We start from the raw sequence: 22,719 nt of genomic DNA on the forward strand, positions 1-22,719 counted from the left end.
CTGCCGTCAGCATACATAAGATTAGTTATGCTGTTTTAACTCCTTTTTGAAAGGCCAGAAGAATGAGGGCCTAACTCACCTCTGGGGAACAAAAGCTCGCATAGGCAGAGGAGCAGCTAGTCAGAGTTCTTTGACTGATGGTCTGTAACGTATCTTTCTTGCCCGACTGGGTGGGATGTGCTGATGCAATAAGATTTAAAAATTTATAGATTTTTCCATGGTACCTAACAATGACTTAGATCCACAGGTGTGATGTTTCTCAACTTCAAAATACAATGAGGCAGTCCTAATATCTGCAAATGTGCACATGTGAGATTATTTTAAAAAAATATTCTTGATAGTGTGATCCGAGACGTTTTCTGATTGGCAAGTGATATGCACCTGTGCAAATACAGGGACTGCTCTGGAAAATTGGCATTCACCCCATTCTCTAAATGTAGCCCTAATACATCATTACGGGGAGAGGAGGGACTGTTCATGACTGAGTCAATACTATTGCTGAAAGTTAAGCCTACGTGTTTGGAATAATGCTACGTTTACATTTTATTTTAATGATTCTGGATGGATTCTTTATCTTTCGCAAATTACTCAAGACCCACCTTTGTCGCCAGGCATGGGGGAGTTAGGATATTCCTTCCCCTAGGCCATTACAAGTTATGTATGGTATGTTTGTGTATATGTTTGGTTTTTATAATAAGGGTTTTTAGTTGTCTTATTAAATTGGATTGTTACATGTTGTTTTTTATCATTGTTGTTAGCCGCCCCGAGTCTGCGGAGAGGGGCGGCATACAAATCCAATAAATAATAATAAAAATAATAATAATAAATGAGCCCATTCTGGTCTGATACCCAGTTACGCAACTGCTATTTTTATTCAAGTGAATCTTCTTAAGTTTTAAAGGTATTCGATCATCACTCTTCATAGTGTTTTGGGGACAAGGACACTAGATTACCCCCATTGTTTTAGAGGGGTGTTACTTCGAACCCTGACATTCATAGGCCCTCATTCCCATTCTGACTTTTGTATGGAAAACCTCTCTTTTGTATTTATTTTAGTGAGAAGCTGTTTTCCATAACATTTAAAATAACCAGCATGATCCCTCGTTATAACATCATCTACTACTACTGTATTCTATTGTCATTTAGACTACAGCCCATTAGTTTCAGTCTGATTTTATATTTAATTATTTTCTTTAGACCAATTTGTTCTATAATGAGTTACAATCTTGTATCAGAGAAGAATGTACCATTTACATTTTTGGGTCACAATAATAGAGCAGAGAAGATCAATAATTATTGTAATGGGTAAAGGTTTTTCTTTTAGTCCATACTACTAAATCTGGAACTGCTGCATTCTTTTTTAAAATCTAAAATGCATTCTTTGACAAAATCTTTTAACAAAATAATGTGATACAGTTACCCTCTCTATGGTGTCCCACTAGTTCTCCACTTGTGTGCAAATTTAGCTGAACTTGTACATTAAATAATATCCAAATTATTATGCATTTTATTGTTCTAAATACTGAATGATATTTGAGTCAAACAAATAAAACCTAGATACAGTAGCCCGTAGCTTCACAAAATAGAAATATAGACTCCGTGTATTACCAAATAAGAATAACATTTAACTTTGTAATAATGATGATAAAAATCAATTACTCTATTTTTCCCATGTTGATTAAACACTCAAAACCAGAATGTTTCTACATATCTTTATTTATTTCACTAGGTTGTTCAACTACCTAATTAAGTATGATGAATTAAGCCAAAAGAGTTGTAACTGTCCCCACATCTAATTGAAGTCAACCAGGTGACAGGAATGAGGATGATAGATAATAGAACAACAGTGAGAACATTTAAACACTGAATAGTTCAATTCTGCAATACAATAATTGAAAAATTGTCATTATTGAGAAAGATTTGCATGATAAGACCATGTATTTGATTACGTTCAAGCTGCTATTCATTTGGTAAGCATAATAGGCCAGAAAAATTATTTCCATGTTATTCTATTATTTTTATTGCAGCCTTGGTAGCAACGAGAGGAATAATCATATGCTTTGCACACAAATATCTTGCAGCGAATATAAACCGTGGAATAGTTGTCGCGCAATGTGAAAGATTTAAATCTGAAGCTGATGTTTCTCCTGTTCCTTGAAGAAAAAAGTTGGTATGTATTATCCATTAAGCATCTGAAAGAGATGAAACAAAGATGAATGTCATTTCTTTGTTAGAATTGGCACGCATGCTCCAGTGAATATCACGCTTATGAGAGGGAATTTGTTCATAGATTTACCGGTTTGCAAAAAGTTGCATAATTGCAAATAGATTGCTAGGCAATCCATTCTGATAATAAAATACACAAGAATGACAAAAGAGGAAGATTTTAAAATGAAAAATGTTGGGAAAAAACCATACATACATAAGAATAATGTAGGACAACAAACATTATACTAAGCAAAGAAAAAAGAGTTAGAAATACCAAGCTAAAGAAACTTGAGGATAATGGAATGAATCAGAAATAGAACTAATTCTGATTTGTACCAACACTTTTCAATATGTCTCTGTACCATTTGGTCCTTGAAAACCATCCTTATTTCCCCTGCGCATGTGCAATACTCTATACTTTTGTTCTTTAAGCTTCACTCTAGTTTTGAAAATTAGATCCACTGTATACATTCCTTAGTTTTTCAGTCATTCCCCTCAATCTGTTCATTCTCCTTTTGTTTGTTGTTTTGCGATTCAATCCCATTCACTTATTCCATATGAACAACAACCTTCACATACAGGTAATCTTTGATTTGCAAACAGTTCATTTAGTGACCATTCAAAGTTACAACAGCTCTGAAAAAAAATGATTTAAACTGTTTTACACACTTACGACCATTGCAGCATCGCCATGGTCAAGTGATCAAAATCCAGACACTTGGCAACTGACTCATATTGATGACAGTTGTAGTGTCCCAGCGTCATGTGATCCCATTTTGTGACCTTCGTACAAGCAAAGTCAATGGGGAATCAAGATTCACTTAACAACTGCAGCGATTCACTTAACAACTGTGGGTAGGAATGTGATAAAATAGGGCAAAACTAATTTAACAATTACAGTATTTCACTTAGCAACATAAATTCTGAGTTCAATTTATGGTCGTAAGTTGAGGACCACCTGTATTTCCTTCATACAGGACACTTACTCTGTATTCATCTGCTTTCATTCAGCATCTATTCGTTCTTGATCTTATGTCATTTTATTTTACATCACACTTTTTCATCCATTAACACTGCCTTCAATTTATTTTCACATTTCCCCTAACATATCTAATTTCTTCTTATTAACAACCTTGCACACAGCCAGTTTAATTTATTTTGACAAGCTCTAATTTCCCACAATACGCTGTATACAGTAGCGGGTTGCTACCGATACGGTAAAGGACGGCGCACCGGTAGCGATTGTTACACTGTACACGCAGCTTCAGTTATCTCGTGTGCGTGCATGCATGTCCCAGCATGTGCAGGAGGAAAAATCTTGCAAGGGGATGCACGCATGAGATTTTGGTGATTTTTGCTTCTGTGTATGCGTGGAAACAAAAAAAATCACCAAAATCTCTCTTACATGCATGTCTCCTCACAAGATTTTGCTTCTTGTGCATGCACAGAAGCAAAAACACACTGGGATGCACAAGTGCACACACAAGCTAACCAAAGCTGCAGTAGTAGGAATCCACCCCTGGCTGTATACTATCTATTCACTTTCTAAACTGTTTGCTTGTGAACCACATAAGGCATAGAGAACACGGATAGTCCACTGTCCTCTGTTTATTCTACTGAAATTCTTAGGTTGATCTTAACAAATAAATGGATTATAATGTTACCTATCTGCAAATAAGTTGCAATAGGAAGTCAGTAAAATGTAATTTCATGACAACAGTGACTTAGAGTTTGGACTATCACATACATTTGGTAGATATCTTTTAAGCCATTTGGGGAAAATTGTTCTGCATTTGTATATGTGTTCCTGTCGATCAGTCATTTTCAATTTATTCTGCATTATTTAGCAATTATAATTATCTACTTATCAAAATTGTGAAATTTATGATGTGTGTGATGATCAGGAAAATTTTTCACAAGAGAGAGTTGGAAACAGAATTAGAGACTAAAGATAACTGATATATATAACAGAAAGGTTAAGACCATGTTGGCAAAAATAATGGCAGGATGGGTGATATCCAATAGATTGTTAAATAAGCCAAACAAATCTAAGTAGAAATTATAATATTTAATTAAGTTACGTTTGGTGTTAAGCAACAGAAGGAAATGGAGAGAATGCTGAGAGAATGACTGAAAAGCTTAAAGCACTTTTTAATATCATATTTTGATCCAGATGTGCTGGAATATAATTTATCTAATCCCTAGTTATCATGACCATTGGCTGGCTGGCTATAGTTATGGGAACTGAACTTTCACACATTTGGAAAGCATCAGCTTGACACACGCTGATTCAAAGGCATTAAAGGAAAACTTCCTTAAGAGTATAATGGAGAAAGCAGATAAAGTGACAACAAATGTATCTAGATACGAAAGAGAGGCAAAAAAATAATGATTATGTGAAGAAATACTGATTTTTTAGCCTTACCCTTTATTTATCATGACATAAGGTTCCTTTACGAAGTCGTAACGATAAGGAGATGCCACACAGGAGTCTATGAATAATATCTGTTTTCTATTAAAGCTGTAGAGTGTGGCTTGAATGTATGCATTCTGGTTCAGGTTCATAAAGTAACCCATGTTATTTATTGGCTGTGTAAAGAAAGGTGACTCATAAAATAAAAATTCCATATGAAATTTTTGCCCTTGCTTTGTGGATTCAAATTCATCAATGTTGTGGGTGACTTCCATATTTTTGCTGGGCTCCATTTTACAGATGAATCGAAACTGAGGAGTTACGCCATTCCCAGTGCTGCTGACAATATTGGTGAAAGTGCTTATCTTCCCATAATTCTGTTAAAACATAAAGCAAATATATATAAATGCAATCATTTTTAAAGCATTTGATTTAGTAGAAATAATTGCTGCAATAACCCTTTGTTCTCCTGGAAAGAGCTAAAAAATTAAATAACTTCAATAGTTTTACAATACAGTTTTGCAATGTTGCCCTCACTATAGTTCTTTTAAGGTAAAAATAGCAGGGATATGAGTCAAAAAACACAGTAACTTTCAAATTGTATAGCAAAGTGCCTGCACAGGAGCTACAGTAAACCAGAAAGTCTTTACTACAATTAAAAAAAAACACCTTTAAAACTAAGGTCTTAGGAAACACTGAAGAACACCCCCCCTCCCTTTCTGCATTTTTGCAGGTGTACCTACTCATTATTCTGAGAAAGATACGGCATTTAACTGCTAGTACATTTTTTGAAAGACTGAGAAATGGTGTATTATCATTTCTGCATTTATGGTACACCTGTAAGAAATATAATAGCAACCCACTTTTTCCCTAGGTAAGAAAATATTAAGCTATTGAATGTAATCAGGGTTTAGGAATTGATAAAAATCATTGGCTAACTACTTATGTTAATAGTAGAAAGTCCATGGCATCCTTCCACCACCCTAGTCACCATTATCTATGGAAAGAAACCATGACAATATACTTAGGTAGCCAGATAGTCGATCATGTCTCAGAATTTCTTTTGCATTTTTCTAAAGCAAGGATTGAACTCCACATATCTTAAAAGCTGCTCTGTGGGCTTGATTGTTCTGTTGCAGACATTTCATTACTCAAACTACGTAACATCCATCAGTGCAAGGAGTGATATTTGCTCTCAGCAAGGACTACAATAACCACTATATAGGACAAACAGACAGAACACTGCCTAGTAGTCAGAACACGTGATGAAAATTATTTAATTTCACAACATAGAGACAGATTTAATCATAGTTTCAATTGAGAAAATGTGACCATCCTAGATCAAGCCCAGAGATGGGTTGCTGCCGGAACAGCTAATTGGGCGCAGCTCTCTGGAGTGCAAGTGTGGGATTGAGCACAATTTTGCTCCCCACACCTGTGCAGGAAGCAAAATCTCACACAGGGATGCACGTGCAGGCACATTTCTGTGATCTTTTGCTTCCCTGCATGCATGCGGGGAGCAAAATTGTGCTCGAATCCGCATTCGCACTCCAGAGCCGTGGAGCTGCGCACAGCCCATCTCTGATCAAGCCAAGTCCAAAAACGCCAGGAAATTTTTAGAAACCTGGCACCCTGACAAATCAGTCATCAATACACACAGACATTAAGAACATCTTTAGATTATGCAAAAGAGACGATCACCCAACCCAAAAAGGAACAAAGAAATCGAACAACCTCTCCACCAGCAATCACCACCCAGATGATGATGATGATGATAATAATTTTATTATATTATATTATAATTATTATAATTATAATTATAATAATAATTATTATTAATTGGATTTGTATGCCGTCCCTCTCCATGGACTCGGGGTGGCTCACAACAAACATAGAATACATAGTAAAACAATTTGATCCAATTAATTACAATTAAAAGACTTTAAAAGATCCTTAAAAACCTTAAAAACATTTAACTTATCCTTCACTCAATAGGCCACTCTGAACACATTCATTGGTCGGGTGTGGGGGGAGATCTAGTGGCCCCAGGCTGGGCAGCAAAGATGAGTTTTCAAACTTTTTCGGAAAGCAAGGAGGGTGGGGCAGTGCAAATCTCTGGGGGGAGCTGGTTCCAGAGGGCCAGGCCCCCCACAGAAAAGGTTCTTCCCTTAAGCCCCACCAGCCAGCATTGTCTGGCTGACGGGACCTCACCAGATGCTGGGATTCATGCGTCAGAAGGCAGTCTCAGAGATAATCTGGTCCTATGCCATGTAGGGTTTATAGGTCATAGATCAGCATAGATTAACACCAAAGTTAACATCAGACCAACAATCAAGTAAGCAATACCTCAATCAAATACCTGCCAAGAAGCGTACAGCAAACAGCCCAATGAAAGAATCTCTATGACCACCCTGCACCAACACTGTCAGACAAGCCACTAGCCTATAAACTGACAGCAAATACTACTCCTTACTAACACTGATGATGTTACCTAGTTTGAGTAATGAAGCGTGTGCAAGTTCGGAGAATACCAAGGGCCCCTCATGTATAAATATTCTCCCTTATTAGTATTTAGCTATAAATATTCTCCCTTATTAGTATGTAGAATGAAGACAAATAGACTATTTAAACACATTTGCATTGATAAGAAGGAAATCTCACTGACCTAAAAGAATTTTATCACACCACTTAGGCTACATAATCTATTACTGGGTTAACTGGGTCCACCTAATCTAATGTTGTTATTGTTGGTTTTGGCCACCTGGCATAAAATGTTTTAATGACCACTAGTTTAGGTGATCAAGTATTGGTTAACATCTCCAAATAAGAATTAGTTACAGCAGCTCCTTAAGTACAATTTATTTCCAGGAAAAGAAATTGACACTGTATTTATAAGGTTTTCAAACTTTCCAAAAGAACAATCATTTGATTATAATGACTGGTCACATTATCAGATACTTACTTCTCTTTTGGTTCCACAGCCATCATATGGTATATAGAATGTAAATTTATCTTTTGAAATGTCAGGTGTACAGGTAGAATCGCTTATATACAAATTACAGTCAAGGCAGCCCTTTGAAATGAGATATTGTTTCCCAATAACTGCCTTCATGTATTCCGCATAGCAAGAAAGTGTTACTGCACCATGAGAAAGGAAATGTGATGTCAGTCAATAGAAGAAAACATATAAAATTGTAGCTATTATTATTAATAATAGCTATTATAATGATTATTATTAATGCAGGTATCATTGAAATACCATAACTTAAAATAATCATATTTATAGTATTTAAATGTTTCATTCTACATTTCCAAATTAATCAGCAATCTGCTCATGTTGTTTTACAACTATAAGTATTTATTAGTTCATTTCAAAATTGTTTGGTATGCTTGCACATATTAATATCAGGGCCTTATTAGTTACTGCTGCTAGTACTGTTGAGTCAAAAGCCACTACGCAGTTGTTCTATCTTTTCTTCTCAACATGCTTCCTATGATAAAATAAAAGATATATGAAAAAGACAGGAGTTAAAAATAGAAGGTAAGGGCATTTGAACTTTTTGTAAAGTTCTGTGAATCAGATAGGTTATTCAGCTGTGGCATCCTGAATAATAAGAATACTGGCTTTGCTTCCTCCTTCGTTTCCATCACTTATGTTTTTGCCACAATCACTTTAATCAGTAACAAAATCTCTTCTCCACTCTTCACTATGACCTTAAGCAGCAGTGAGTTGGAGGAGATACTTCTGTCTAATACACTCACTCGCCCTTGCTCACACTAACATTTGTGTGGTTTCCAAAAACTTTTAAAACTTTCATCATTGTGTGGGTGGCAATTTGCTATTGAACTCCCTTTTTAGAATCCTGTGGGCTCTACTTGATGAAGTTGGGGCAATTGGATAGAGCTGAGCATTTATTGGCCAGCTGCCCTTCCTGTTGTCTACATGACATTCACAGATTTATTTTCTTTAATTTGCGCCCTAGGAGAAAAACATCTGCTACAACCTAGGATTGAACTCAAACCTTCTGAGAAGTGAGCGTCGCCACCATTAGACTACTATTGCTACTGAACAAATAAATATAATTATTTGAATTCTTGTGGAATGTCTTAGGTCCATGAAAACGTTTAATTAAGTAACTGAACAACAATAAAAATTACCAAAATCTGTGGTATCATCTGGAAGAGCTATGAAAGAAAAAAAATACAATTAAGACATATTTTACAAATTAGCTTGTAGAAATAACTTATGGAATAATTACTAGATCTGCGACTCAGAAACTATTCTTCAAATACAGTAATACCTCATGATACGAACTTAATTGGTGCAAGGAGGAGGTTCGTAAGACGAAAGGTTCGTAAGACGAAACATTGTTTCCCATAGGAAACAATGTAAAGTCAATCCGTGCAACCAAAAAACCCCCCGCAAAAAACCGGCTTTCGGCGACTGCTGGGAAGCCGCGCGGCTGTTTTAAAAGGTGACAGCCGGCCTGGGGGGCTTCCCAGCACCCCCCCGAACCCGGGTTCGGGGTTCGGGGGGGTGCTGGGAAGCCCCCCAGGCCGGCTGCGACCTTTTAAAACAGCCGCACCGCTTCCCAGCTGTCTCCTGAAGCCGAACGCCAAAGCCGAACTTCCGCGTTCGGCTTCGGGAGACAGCTGGGAAGCGGCGCGGCTGTTTTAAAAGGTGACAGCCGGGCTGGGGGGCTTCCCAGCAACCTCCCGAACCGAACCCGGGGTTCAGAAAAATTTTGCCTCTTCTTATGAACTTTGTTCGAGTTACGAACCGGCGTTTGGGAGGCTTCTGGGAAGCCCCGCCGCCCGGCTGTCACCTTTTAAAACAGCCGCGCAGCTTCCCAGCAGTCTCCGAACGCCGGTTCGTAACTCAAAAAAAGTTCGTAAGAAGAGGCAAAATTTTTCTGAACCCCGGGTTCGTATCACGAGTTGTTCGTAAGACGAGGGGTTCGTATCTTGAAGTACCACTGTATAAGGCAACCAACTCTTGGCAAATACCAGGCTTATTTGATCCTATGACTGTTGGACCGGAGACTAAGCAACAGTCAAGCAGTGGCTCCATGACTGGTTGAAGAAATCATGGCATGTGCAAAATGTATATTTGGCTAGGATTCCAACCAGATGTTGCTATGAAGACTAATGATGTAACAACTGGGCCTGTTACCTTACAGCCTTCAATTGTCTTTAAAACAGTGGTCCCTAACCTTTGCAGCTTTGCGGCCTGGCTGGGGAGGGAGAGATGGGAACTGGGCTATGTAAGTGGTAGGCTGGCACGCATGCTCACAGCTCAGTTTGCACAAACTGCACTTGAGCAAGTTGAGCTATACACTCATGTGCATATTTTTTCGTGTGTAAAAAATATGACTTTAGCAACCGAGTTGTCAAAACGTGGAACTCATTACCAGACTCCGTGGTATCAACCCCCAACCCCCAACATTTTTCTCTTAGACTATCCACGATTGACTTCACCAGGTTCCTTAGAGGTCAGTAAGGGGCAAACATAAGTGTACTAGTGTTCCTTCCGTCCCCTATCCAATTGTCTCTTCTATATTTTATATATCTTTTCTCCCATTCATACATCCTTTCTTCTACTCTTCATTGACATACTCTATTCTCATATCTTTTCTTCTATCCTTTCCCTGATATTTACTACTACATATTTTTATTCTCTTTAACTTTCAATTTGTATTGGACAAAATAAATAAATAAATAAGTAACTGTGTTGACCCACCACTCAGGCAAATCGGGCTGTGTGCGTATACATGCTTGTTAGTCCCCCATTCATGTGCCCCGGTTCCAAATAGGCCATGGTAGTGGCCTGTGGCCTGGGAGTTGGGGACCCCTGATTTAAAAGTTGTCATGAAAATGACAATTTAGCAATAGCACTTAGATATATATACTGCTTCATAGTGCTTTTACAGCCCTCTCTAAGCGGTTTACAGAATCAGCATATTGCCCCCTACAATCTAGATCAGTCATTCTCAACCTTTCTAATGCCGTGACCCCTTAATACAGTTCCTCATGTTGTGATGACCCCCGACCATAAGTGTAGCACCAATTCCCCCAACAGAGCTTTAAGCTGATTGGCAGGAAGGTCAGAGGGACAACCCTACTGTAAATGCCTGATTGGTCGGATTGTAAAAATATGTCCCACTCCCAAGGCACCAGAATAGAAGCTGTAGTTCCTAACACCATGGGAAATTTGTATTTTCCCATGGTCTTAGGCGACTCCTGTGAAACGATCGTTCGACCCCCAAAGGGGTCCCGACCCCCAGGTTGAGAACCACTGATCTAGGTCCTCATTTTACCCAATTCGGAAGGATGGAAAGCTGAGTCACCCTTATTGTTGTAAGCTGCCCCAATCTCTGGAGAAGGGCGGCATAGAAATCCAACCAAATAAATAAAATAAATAAACCTTGAGCTGGTAATAAGATTTGAACTGCTGAACTACAGCTAGCAGTTAGCTGTAGTAGCCTCTAGTGCTGCACTCTAACCACTTCGCCACCACCGGATTTGGAGATGTGATTATAGGATGTGATTTTGTTTTTTGTCAACATTATAGCCACAAAACCTTGACTTTCTACAACCAGTATAAGTTTAGCTTTTTACAACCAGGCTAAAGCCACTGATTATGAGAACTTCTTTAACAATGTATAAAACTAATTTCTTAGGGTACTTGGCCCACCTGACACTGGAGAGGCAGGAGGGGAGGGGGCACTGATCTCTGGGGTAGCAGAGGATCGGAATATCCCGGTGTTGCTGGGGAGAGGCAGATATGGCAGGAGCCACGGAGCTAGCCGTTCCAGGAGAACGAGGGATCGCTGCTTAATAATGATCCCTTGTTCTGACTCCGTGAGCTCAACCCTGGGCACTGGTGATGAGTGTAATTCTGGCCCCGGGCTCAGGTTGCTGCTGCTCAATGCCAGGTCAGTGGTAAATAAAGCTCTCCTCATCCGGGATTTGATCCTGGATGAGGAGGCTGATCTGGCATGTGTAACTGAAACCTGGCTGGGCCCGGAGGGAGGAGTTCCTCTCTCTGAAATTTGCCCAGACGGGTTTCAGATATGGCATCAACCTTGACCCCAGGGAAGGGGGGGAGGAGTGGCTATTATAGCCAGGGAGAGCCTTTGCCTATGTGGACTCGTTGCTCCAGAGATTGCGGGCTGCGAGTCCCTCTTGATGACTTAGGGGTTTAGGTGGGCTTGTTTCTTACATACCTGCCTCCCAATTGCGTGTCAAAAGCCCTGCCTGTGATACTCGAGGAGGCAGCCAGGTTGGCGGTGGGGTTCCCCAGACTTATTCTCTTGGGGGACTTTAACCTGCCGTCACTCGGCAAAACCTCTGGACTGGCACAGGAGTTCATGGCCACCATGACAGCCATGGACCTGACTCAAGTAATACAGGGTCCAACTCACGAGGGGGGACACGCACCCAACATGGTATTCCTCTCTGAGCAATTGAATAATGGTCTGAGACTACGGGGCTTAGAAGGATTGCCTTTGTCATGGTCGGACCATTTTCTACTACTGCTTGACTTCCTGGCTCCAATCTTTCCCCACAGGAAGGCGGAACCGATTAGGTTGTTCTCCCCCAGATGCCTGATGGACCCAGAGGGCTTTCAGAAGGCGCTTGGGGTTATTCCAGATGCACTTGTCCACAGTTCGGCAGAGTCTCTTGCTGAGGCCTGGAACAAGGCTGCAGCGGAGGCTCTCGACCGGATTGCGCCATTGCAACCTCTCCGTGGCACTAGACCGCGTAGAGCTCCATGGTTTCTCTAATGTGAGCTGTTTTATGGGTTTTTAGTTTTAATTATTAGATTTATATTGTATATTGTTTTTCTATTACTGCTGTGAGCCGCCCCGAGTGTACGGAGAGAGGCGGCAAACAAATTTGATAAATAATAATAATAAAAAATAATATTTTGGAAAACCAACAATTATAAGGTTTCTTTATGGATAGTAACCGGTTATTTTTCAGTATAACTATCCCATGATTTTATTTATTCATTTAATATGGGAATATCTGGATTGGATTTTGTCCATTGTCAGAAGGAGTTATCTTCTTTGGTTTGGAGATATCCCCAAATTGGGGAACGAATTAGGATCAATCAGGAAAAGAAAACAATAGATTTTTTTGACAGTGGTGAAATTTTAAGGGATATTTTGTAAGTGTACCAAGCTTTAAAATTTTTTAAAATAAAACTAATTTTGATCCTGGGCTCTGATCTATCAACATCTATCTATTTGACATATACAGTGGTACCTCTACTTAAGAATTCCTATACTTAAGAACTTTTCTAGATAAGAACCGGGTGTTCAAGATTTTTTTGCCTCTACTTAAGAACCATTTTCTACTTAAGAACCCAAGCCTGAAAAATTTCCCAGGAAATTTGAAAGTGGCACGAAGGCCCGGCCAGTTTCCTGCCATTCCCCCTTTAATCTTGGCCGTCTGGGCTGCCAAAGGATCCTTCTGGTGGCTCTTAAGGAGGCTTTGGCAGTCCAGAGCAAACAAAGCACTTTTCTTTCTCTGGGCGCTTGGACAGGGAATAAATCTCTGCTAGTGCCCAGAGAAAAAAAAGTTCCCTTCGCTCTGGGCAGCCGAGGAGTCACACAGTGAAAGAAAGGCGCCAGATACAAAGCAAGTGAGTGAGAGGAGAGGGGAACCCTTCAGCATGGGAAGGAAGAGGCAGCAGGTAGCAGCAGTAGCAGCCAGTGTATGGGAGGTAGCCTTGCACCGGGTGTATTGGAGGTGCGTGTTCCTCCTCGCTGCCTCAGAGTCCCTTTTTTTTTTAAGCCTTAAAGTTTTGGATCATTTTGATTCCCCCTCACCTCACCTTCTTCCTTCGGCAGCCTTCCTCTCCTCCTCCTTCTCTTCCTCTTCCTCCTCCTACCCAAATTCCGAGCTTTTATTTCTTTCCTAATGAATTTGCACGCATTATTTGCTTTTACATTGATTCCTACGGGAGAAATTGCTTCTACTTAAGAACGTTTCTACTTAAGAACCTGGTCACGGAACAAATTATGTTCTTAAGTAGAGGTACCACTATACTACTTTATGGAACAAGGTACAAAATGCTCACCAAACTGAACAATAATCACATGTATATATGAATACTTTACATATCATAAAAATATTGCTTACTGACTATCGTGGCCACTGAGGTAGTTGGTGGCGGCAAGGCTGTTGAAAGAAATGTTTTCAATACTATTAGTTCATATTTTAACTTATATAGTTGCATTAGCACCTTTGGCTACATTGTTCTTTTAAACGCAATGTCATCATTAAGTTATCCCCGAGATTGGGGAGATGTTATGTTTAAGGAGATATAATTTTTTGCTTTAAAATATAAAGTTTTATATTTTATAGTGTTATAAAATATACAGCCTTAAAAGTTGAGCTGGAGGGAAAATGAAATGCAAGCTGATGACTAGAGGCAAAAGCAATTGTCTTTTTTCATGACCACAAATCTACAGTTGAGACTTTATTTGGAGAGAGTAAAAATGAAAGAGCTTGCAAGACAGTAAAAGCTGGGAACATTGTTACAACCTGGTTAGGGATAGAAAGAAAAATTCTGAGCAAGTAGAGCAATGAAAAAAACCCTACAAAGACTTAGGGCTTGGAAACTATTCTGCGCAGAAAATAACAATGAAAGACCTTGCAAGCAGGTAAGAACTGGGAAATATCATTAGCACCTGGTTAGGGCTGGAAATAAAATTATTTGCAACAAGTTAGAGCAATGAAAAACCTGCAAAGACAGGCTTGGAAAACATTCTTAGCAGAGAATAACAATGAAAGAACCTGCAAGACAAGAGCTGGGAAAATTCAGAGTATAAGACGCACCTGAATTTTCAGCCTCTTTTAGGGAGGAAAAATGTGCGTTTTATACTTTGAAATATAGGGCATATTTTTATTTCTACTCTCAAGAACCTTAGTTTTATATTTGTAGGTAGAGAAAATCAGTTCACCAAAGCATCTTCTGTATATTGAAAGGATTAAAATATCCAACTGAGATGACTGTGAAATATATGTGTTCTGTTGGGAAAGAAGGGAAAGAAGTGGAGCAATACCCAAGTTACTGGTAATATCATTGAACAAGAAATTGAACAAGAGAAGGATAATCGTGAAGCTGCCTTACTTCGAATCACAGTTTTCCTTGGAGGCACTTCTCGATAGCGTGCACGAAATCCCCTTTCACTTATGCTGGAATCACTTTTAAATATAACTCTCATTTTGTTTGATGAGGATATGTATTTCTTTTTTGGACTCCAACAAATTTTTCCAAATGAACGGGATGTTGAGAAAGGGCCATCAAAGAGCTCCACAAAATCAAGTGTGCAATACCTGGCCATTTCCACCCTGTGGGGAAAAGGATGAGTAAGTGAATGCTTTCAGAATTACATGAAACTACCACTACATCCAGATTTTTTTAAAAAAAATATATGTTAAAGTTGTCCTTCCTCAAACATTCCCACAGAAGTTGTTCCATTAAAGCAGAGGTGAGCAACCAAGTACCCAGCAATGGCCAGAAACCTCTGAATTCTTTCCTTCTCCTTGTTCGAACCAAATACAACTTTGCTTCAATTTCAAGGCCCAAATGCCTCAGTCTGGAGTCTAAATGTCATTAGATCCCAGCCTCTGCCCAATGAATATATTTGGTATGATAGTATGTGTGTGATTCTTTGATTTTAAATGTTTAGTTTTTAAGAAATTTTTTAAAAGTCATTACTCTATTAATTGGCCTGGAATGTTTTATTATTGTACTTTTCACTAAAATGTTGTAAGCCGCCCAGAGTCCACAGAGAGGAGCGGCATATAAGTCCAATTAATATAATAAATAAATAAATAAAATAAATAAATAAATAAATGCAAAAAGGATTTATGTGCGCCCTAATACAGACATAGCAGAATTTCAAAAGAGTGCTAAATCTAAACTCCTTAGAGGGAAAAAGAAAAAAAAGTAATGGTCCACCCATGTTATATCAATTATCTTGCCTTCTTCAGAAAGCTAAGCTCCCAGAATGGAAAGGTTACTCACCACAATATTAAATCTAATAAAAATATACTTTATTTTATTTTATTATGGTATTTTATTTCTAGTTGTAGGGAAATTCTAGGTGGTTTACCAAAACTGTGCCAATAAACAATGCAAGGTATTTATATTCTATACACTTGGTTATAAACTTTAAAGTAGTAAAATAAAATCATGCTATAATAACAGCACTGATAACAAGCCAATGGTGTTGTTTTATCTTGTATAGGTTCTAACAATTCAGTTTTTAAATGTGCTATCAATTTTATTTCTAATGGGAGGAGGCTATATCATGATATATGCATCCTTGATCAATACTATAAATAGAAATCAGAGTTACTTATAAATTTTAAGCATGAACTTTATTGTTTTATTGTTGTTGTGAGCCGCCCGAGTCTTCAGAGAGGAGCGGTATACAAGTCTAATAAATTATTATTATAATTGTTGTTGTTGTTATTGTCAGTACAACACAGCAAACGAGACCACTATGCTGGATTTCGTATTTCATCATCAGTTGGATGCTTCCCAAGCACCTAGGACTGCGTGATGTAGCAGCAAATTATGTGTGCCAATCCCAGTAAAGCGGCTTTTTGCAATTGACAGATGGAGATTTGGTAACCATCAGATGGACATCTGATGGTTTTCAAATGTCCGCTGAGATCATTTGGCACTGCACCCAGTGTGCCAAGGACCACTGGGACCACTTTCACTGGCATGCCAGAGTCGTTTTTATTATGATGGTTATGATTATGATTATTATGATTATTGTTATGATTATGATTATTATTATGCAAAATGCATAATACTCTATCACATTCCATGTTATAATTTGATTAGAGTTACTGGGGTTATAGGCCATTTAAGATCCTGTGTTTTTAAGATCAGTATTCTTGATATAAAGCAAGTACAATTAAATTGTTATTACACTCTGCTTTCAAAGAGACATTTGTCAGGTCATACACAAACAAACAAGTAAAAAATTACTTGAAATAATTTATTATTTTAAGAATATTCAGTTAGAACAGATAGAATTTTATTACCTAATACATATTGCATTCCTTTGCTGTTCTTTAAGGTGCTATTGGTTAATGTCTCGAATATTGAGAAAAAAAATAGTTAAATTAAGCAGAAATTGGACAGAAGGCAAACACACACATGCACACAAATACTTCCCATTATATTCTTAGAACTTTGTATGCTTGCAGTCTTAGGATATAATGGATAATAATGCTATTAAAATCATAAACACATATTTTAGTTCAGTGATGGCAAACCTATGGCACGGCTGCCACAGGTGGCAACGCGGAGCCATATCTGCTGGCATGCGAGCCATTCCCTAGCTCAGCTCCAGTGTGCATGTGGGTACTGCCCAACTGATTTTTGGCTCATACAGAGGCCCTAGGAGGGCATTTTTGGCTTCCAGAGAACCTCCAAGAGGACGGGGGAGGACATTTTTATCCTCCCCCCAGCTCCAGGGAATCCTTTGGAGCCTGGAGAGGGGGAAACATGAGCCTACTGAGCGTACCAGAAGTTGGGAAAGAGGCTGTTTCTGGCCTCCAGAGCATCTCTGGGGGGCAGGGGAAGCTGTTTTCGCCCTCCCCAGGCATTGAATTATGGGTGTGGGCACTCACGTATGTGTGATAGCGTGCATACACGCTCTTTCAGCACCCAAGGGAAAAAAGTTCGCCATCACTGTTCTAGTTTATAGATCACTCTATTATAAGATAGAAGAATCAAGAAAATACCATGCATTCTGTGTGATAGTTCCTGAAAAACTTTCCAAATATAAAATATGAAATATGTTTAGTTACAACAGCATTTTCATTGATGAACTAGCAGGCCCATCATTACCTGAAATCTTCAAATGTGATTTCTACATGACGTTTTTCCTCTACCTCTATGTCCCAAACACAGTAAGAATTCTTTGGGTAGTGTGAAGGATAGAATGGACTTGAAAATGAACCTGAAGGACCTGTGAGTTTGCAGCCATAGAGACATTTGCCTAGAGGAAAACAAATTAATAAAGGCCAATGAAGGGCTTTATTGGTATAGTATGTTTCTGTTGGTACACACTAGTGGTGGGTTTCTACCAGTGCGCTAGGGTGCGCCGTTCTGGTAACGGCCTGCCAATTGCACAATTTGTGTGTGACGGCTCTGGTGCCGTCTTTACCAGTCCATCACGCGGCACCATATTTTTTATTTTAAAAAATTGCATGTTTTGCTTCCTGTGCATGCGCAGAAGCAAAATTTTGCAAGGGACACATGTGTGTGAGGTCTCAGCAATTTTTGCTTCTGCAAAAAAATGGAAGCAAAAAATTCCCAAAATTGTACATGCATGAGATTTTGATACTTTTTTGCTTCCTATGCATATGCAAAAGCAAAATTGTGTGAGTGCGCATGTCCGAATTGTCAGGATGCAGGCGCAGCATACCGGTAAGCAACTGAGAGGAACTCGCCACTGGTACACACATGTATAATTTTACTGAAATAAATATACAAAAAATCCAGGAAATAACACTTGTTTGTGCATGTCAAATAAAGCCATTTATAAAAGTAGTATGGGGAAAAAATAACAACTTGAGAGGAGGCAACCTACATTCCCTGCATCTGGGTCAATAAAACTCAAAAGAAAGAAGAAAAAAAAATCAAGACAAATCCATTGTGTGATTTTTAACCTACATGAGAATGGGTAAGCGAAAAAACAAGAATAAATTATAAAGTGAAGATATTGCTTAAATATCCCAGAGGTTGGAAGTATCCTTGCCTATGTAACGATAACAACAACAACAACAATAATAACAGAGTTGGAAGGGACTTGGAGATCTTCCCCTAGTCCTTCTTATCATTAAACTAGACATACCTAGTTCTGTAGGTTATTATCAATTATTGCAATCATATGCACACATATATTGGCAATAAAGCATCTCATTATTCTGAATTATTTAAAGCATTACATGTTACATGCTTGTTCAGCTCTGGCTAACAGCAAAGGTCAAACCAACCATGATTGGATTAAAGAAGCTAGGTGCTGGACAGAGACAACTCACCCCTCTTGATTAAGTTTAAGGAAATAATTGTTTAAGTCTATGTTGATTTTAGGTAATCGAAGTCCTTCTGTTTGTCTACTTAATTAAGATACTTTCCTGTTTATTTTAGCTAGTCATGCTATATGTCACAAAGTAACTATTTACCTCTAACTGGGTTAAATTAAAAATTAATGTTTTATATTTGTACATACAGGAAACTGGTTATAAAAATAAACTTGCAAGTGCAGATCATGCACACAGCATGATCAGAGGGAGGGAGGGAGAGAGAGAGAGAGAGAGAGAGAGAGAGAGAGAGAGAGAGCTTGTTTCTCAACATGAGACAGCTCTGCTCATCCTAGAGAGATATTTCCAACTTGGACAAAGCATTCTAGAAACCATGTGCCTGTGATTTCTACCTCTCTACACAATTCCTGCAACCAGTCTTCCTATGTTTTAGTCTCCAGTTCCTTAATCATCTTTGTTGCTCTTCTCTGCACTCTTTCTAGAGTTTCAACATCCTTTTTCTATTGTGGCGACCCAAACTAAATGCAGTATTCCAAGTGTGGCCTTAGCAAGGCATTAAAAGTGGTATTAACATTTCACGTGATCTTGATTCTATCCCTCTGTTAATGCAGCCAAGAACTGTGTTAGCTTTTTTTGGCAGCTACTGCACACTACATATTTAAATGGTTGTCCACTAAGACTCCAAGATCCCTCTCACAGTTACTACTGTTGAGCAATGTACCACATACTGTGTACTATACCTTCACATTTTGTTTTTCTTGGCTAAAGAACTTCTATTTCTTCCATTTAGAATGATGTTTAGGATACATTAAATTTAAAACTGAAAATAAATCCAATCAATTAATACAGTATATTATTGTCAAACATGAGAGAAATTGTTAAGCAAGGAAATGAACTAGAAAAAACAAAACAACTAAACATCTATTATTTTAGATTTCTGAGAAGGAAACCACTATTACTTTTGTAGCTAAGTAGTCTGTATTTCAAATTTGGTGATAATTTCTTTTCAGCATTTGATATACAAAGATCGCTGTGTGGGTGCTACATAATAGTAAGCTAACTAGGTATTACCTTCTGCTTTTAAAAAAATATTATTATTTTAATATCTTAAAAAAAGGAGAAGGGGCTTTCATTGAAAGAAAGAAAACTACTTAGATCATAATCCTACATGTGTACTGCTGAAGAACATTTCAGTGAATTAGTTTCTGAAAAAAATATGTTATACGATTGTAATTTTAAATTAGTTAATTGATGCTGAAAAGAAACTTCAGCCCGATAGCTTACCAGAAGGAGTGGGCTTCTGAGTGTTAGGAAAAGCTATAGATTTTGATGCTAGAAGGAAAAGATAAAAAATCAGTTACTTGAATAATGACAAATCACAAATTTAAGCATCTTACAATTAATATTTGTTTTGAATCCTTTGTTCAGGAGAGATTTTACATGATATAATTATTAAAAAATGCCTCAGTTATCTCCATTCCACATGACAAATCACAAATTTATGTGATGGTGAAAATGTTGGCTGATTTTTGCCAACATAGGTCAAAAATTATATTTCTACTTAGTATTCCATTCCAAAGAGTGCTTAGAACAAATGGAAGAACAAATACTCCAGTTATCCACAATTTTTTGGAGCATCATTTGCTTTAAGAGTTTATTAAGAACTGAAATACCTATTTAGCATAGCTAATACCTAGTTGCAGTCCAAAAAGAACCCTCCTTGTATATAGTGTTGTAGCAGTCACCTCTAACAGTAAACACTATCCAATTACTCTCATACAAGTTGAGCCACCCAATGTTTCAAAACCATTTTTCCTTGAGTGATGTTATTTAACCTTTAATTGAACTCTCTTTCTCTTCCCCTTCTTGGCAGTAGACTAACTACTTGGCAGTAGGCTAACTACTATCTATCCTATTAGGTTTCATAAGTCTTTCACCAAAATACAGTGGTACCTCGGTACTCGAACGCTTTGGTTCTTGTACATTTCGGATACCGAACAAAATTTTCGGCAAAAATTTGCTTCGGTATCTGAACAAAAATTTGGATACCGAACAGCCACAGAAAATTTTGTTTATTATCTGAAATGAGGGGATGGGGTGAGAAGGAATGGGAGTCGGAATCCGACACGCCCATTCTGGCCGCCCACTAAACAGCCTCCCAGTCGTACTCCAAGCTGTAGGGAGTGGGGGGGCGGCTGCAATACCGGCAGTTTCGGGGGAGCTCCTTTCCTCAGTGGTTCGTCTTCCCTTTAAGCAGCTACACCAACTTTCTCCTTCCCAACGGCGGCAGAGGCTTTCCTTAGAGCAGCAGCAGCGCCGGGAACGTGAGATGAGAAAGGGAAGCCGCTAACGTTCCCGGCGCTGCTGCTGCTCTAAGGAAAGCCTCTGCCGCCGTCAGGAAGGAGAAAGTTGGTGTAGCGGCTTAAAGGGAAGGCGAACCACTGAGGAAAGGAGCTCCCCCCCAAACTGACGGTATTGAGCCGCCCCCACCCTTCTTACACCCTTCCGCTCCAAGCTGTAGGGAGTGGGGGGGCGGCTGCAATACCGTCAGTTTCGGGGGGGCTCCTTTCCTCAGTGGTTCATCTTCCCTTTAAGCAGTTACACCAACTTTCTCTTTCCCGGCAGTAGCGACGGCAGCAGAGGCTTTCCTTAGAGCAGCAGCAGCGCCGGGAACGTGAGATGAGAAAGGGAAGCTGCTGACGTTCCCGGCGCTGCTGCTGCTCTAAGGAAAGCCTCTGCTGCCGTCGAAGAGAAAATTGGTGTAACTGCTTAAAGGGAAGACGAACCAAAGGAGCCCCCCCGAAACTGACGGTATTGCAGCCGCCCCCCCACTCCCTACAGCTTGGAGCGGAAGGGTGTAGGAAGGGTAGGGGCAGCTCAATACCGTCAGTTTCGGGGGGGGGCTCCTTTCCTCAGTGGTTCGCCTTCCCTTTAAGCAGCTACACCAACTTTCTCCTTCGTGATGGCGGCAGAGGCTTTCCTTAGAGCAGCAGCAGTGCTGGGAACGTCAGCGGCTTCCCTTTCTCATCTCATGTTCCCGGCGCTGCTGCTGCTCTAAGGAAAGCCGCGGCCGCCGTCGCTACTGCCGGGAAAGAGAAAGTTGGTGTAACTGCTTAAAGGGAAGAAGACGAACCACTGAGGAAAGGACACCCCCCCCCCCCGAAACTGCCCCCACCCTTACTACAGCTTGGAGTGCTTAGACCTCATATCTTTATCCCATAGGAAATAAAGGAAATAGGGGCTGGAAACCAATTAAACCCATTTCCATTATTTCCTATGGGATAGATAAATTAATTCGGTACTCGACCAAATTGGTTCTCGACCACACTTCTGGAACGAATTGCGGTCGAGAACCGAGGTACCACTGTAATGGTATGTTTGTATGCAAATACAGAAACGGTTAGCTGAATTTTCCACATATTCCAGACAAGACTATTCAACGTTTCTTCTTGCTACATATCATCTAGATAGACCAAATGAAAATGGTGAAATGAAGAATGTGCTGAGAAAAATAATGGAGTGGAAAAGAAATAAGTACCCATATAATTTTCTATATTTGCATTTTTTGCAGACAAAAATGAATTTGGAATATTTTGTTCATTTTGCAGAAGGAAAAGAAGTCATCACAAAATGTTACTGAACATTTAATTATTACTGCTCAAGTCCCTTTAATCAGGAGATTGGTTAATCTAGTGACCTGGAATAATCGGATGTGGTGTGCTTACTCCAGGAATAGGTCTAGTAGATGAATTCTGAACTGGTAATAAATAGAGCAAATATAATTTAACATTAGGACTGAAAATAATTTTAAATTCAACATAATAATAGTATAATAATGGGAGATCATTTTAGGGAGTACACCAGAAAAGCTTTCAAAAATTCATTTGCTCAAATAAAACATCATATTGGAGGTGCTACAATGCAACATTTTAAAGACACAAAAGAATATTGTCTTCGGAGAGGGGCTAATTAATAATAATAATAATAATAATAATAACAACAACAACAAC

At 39.0% G+C, this 22,719-nt stretch overlaps 1 protein-coding gene across 1 annotated transcript in view; it reads right to left on the reverse strand.

Moving 5' to 3' along the window:
• Positions 1-1,745: 1,745 nt before the first annotated feature.
• Positions 1,746-22,719, reverse strand: part of LOC139168589 (scavenger receptor cysteine-rich domain-containing protein DMBT1-like) — a 100,948-nt gene continuing 79,974 nt past the window's right edge. The window contains exons 50-58 of the mRNA XM_070754212.1: positions 22,407-22,466; positions 19,994-20,041; positions 17,511-17,661; positions 14,766-14,986; positions 13,772-13,810; positions 8,780-8,806; positions 7,584-7,759; positions 4,634-4,998; positions 1,746-2,192 (exon numbers count right to left, since the gene is read on the reverse strand). Of these exons, the coding sequence (XP_070610313.1) occupies positions 1,994-2,192; positions 4,634-4,998; positions 7,584-7,759; positions 8,780-8,806; positions 13,772-13,810; positions 14,766-14,986; positions 17,511-17,661; positions 19,994-20,041; positions 22,407-22,466 (1,286 nt within the window). The 3' untranslated portion in view covers positions 1,746-1,993. The remainder of the gene's footprint in view (positions 2,193-4,633; positions 4,999-7,583; positions 7,760-8,779; positions 8,807-13,771; positions 13,811-14,765; positions 14,987-17,510; positions 17,662-19,993; positions 20,042-22,406; positions 22,467-22,719) is intronic.

Source organism: Erythrolamprus reginae, chromosome 5 (genome assembly GCF_031021105.1).
Source record: "Erythrolamprus reginae isolate rEryReg1 chromosome 5, rEryReg1.hap1, whole genome shotgun sequence".
In the NCBI taxonomy this organism is placed as follows: Eukaryota; Metazoa; Chordata; class Lepidosauria; order Squamata; family Dipsadidae; genus Erythrolamprus; species Erythrolamprus reginae.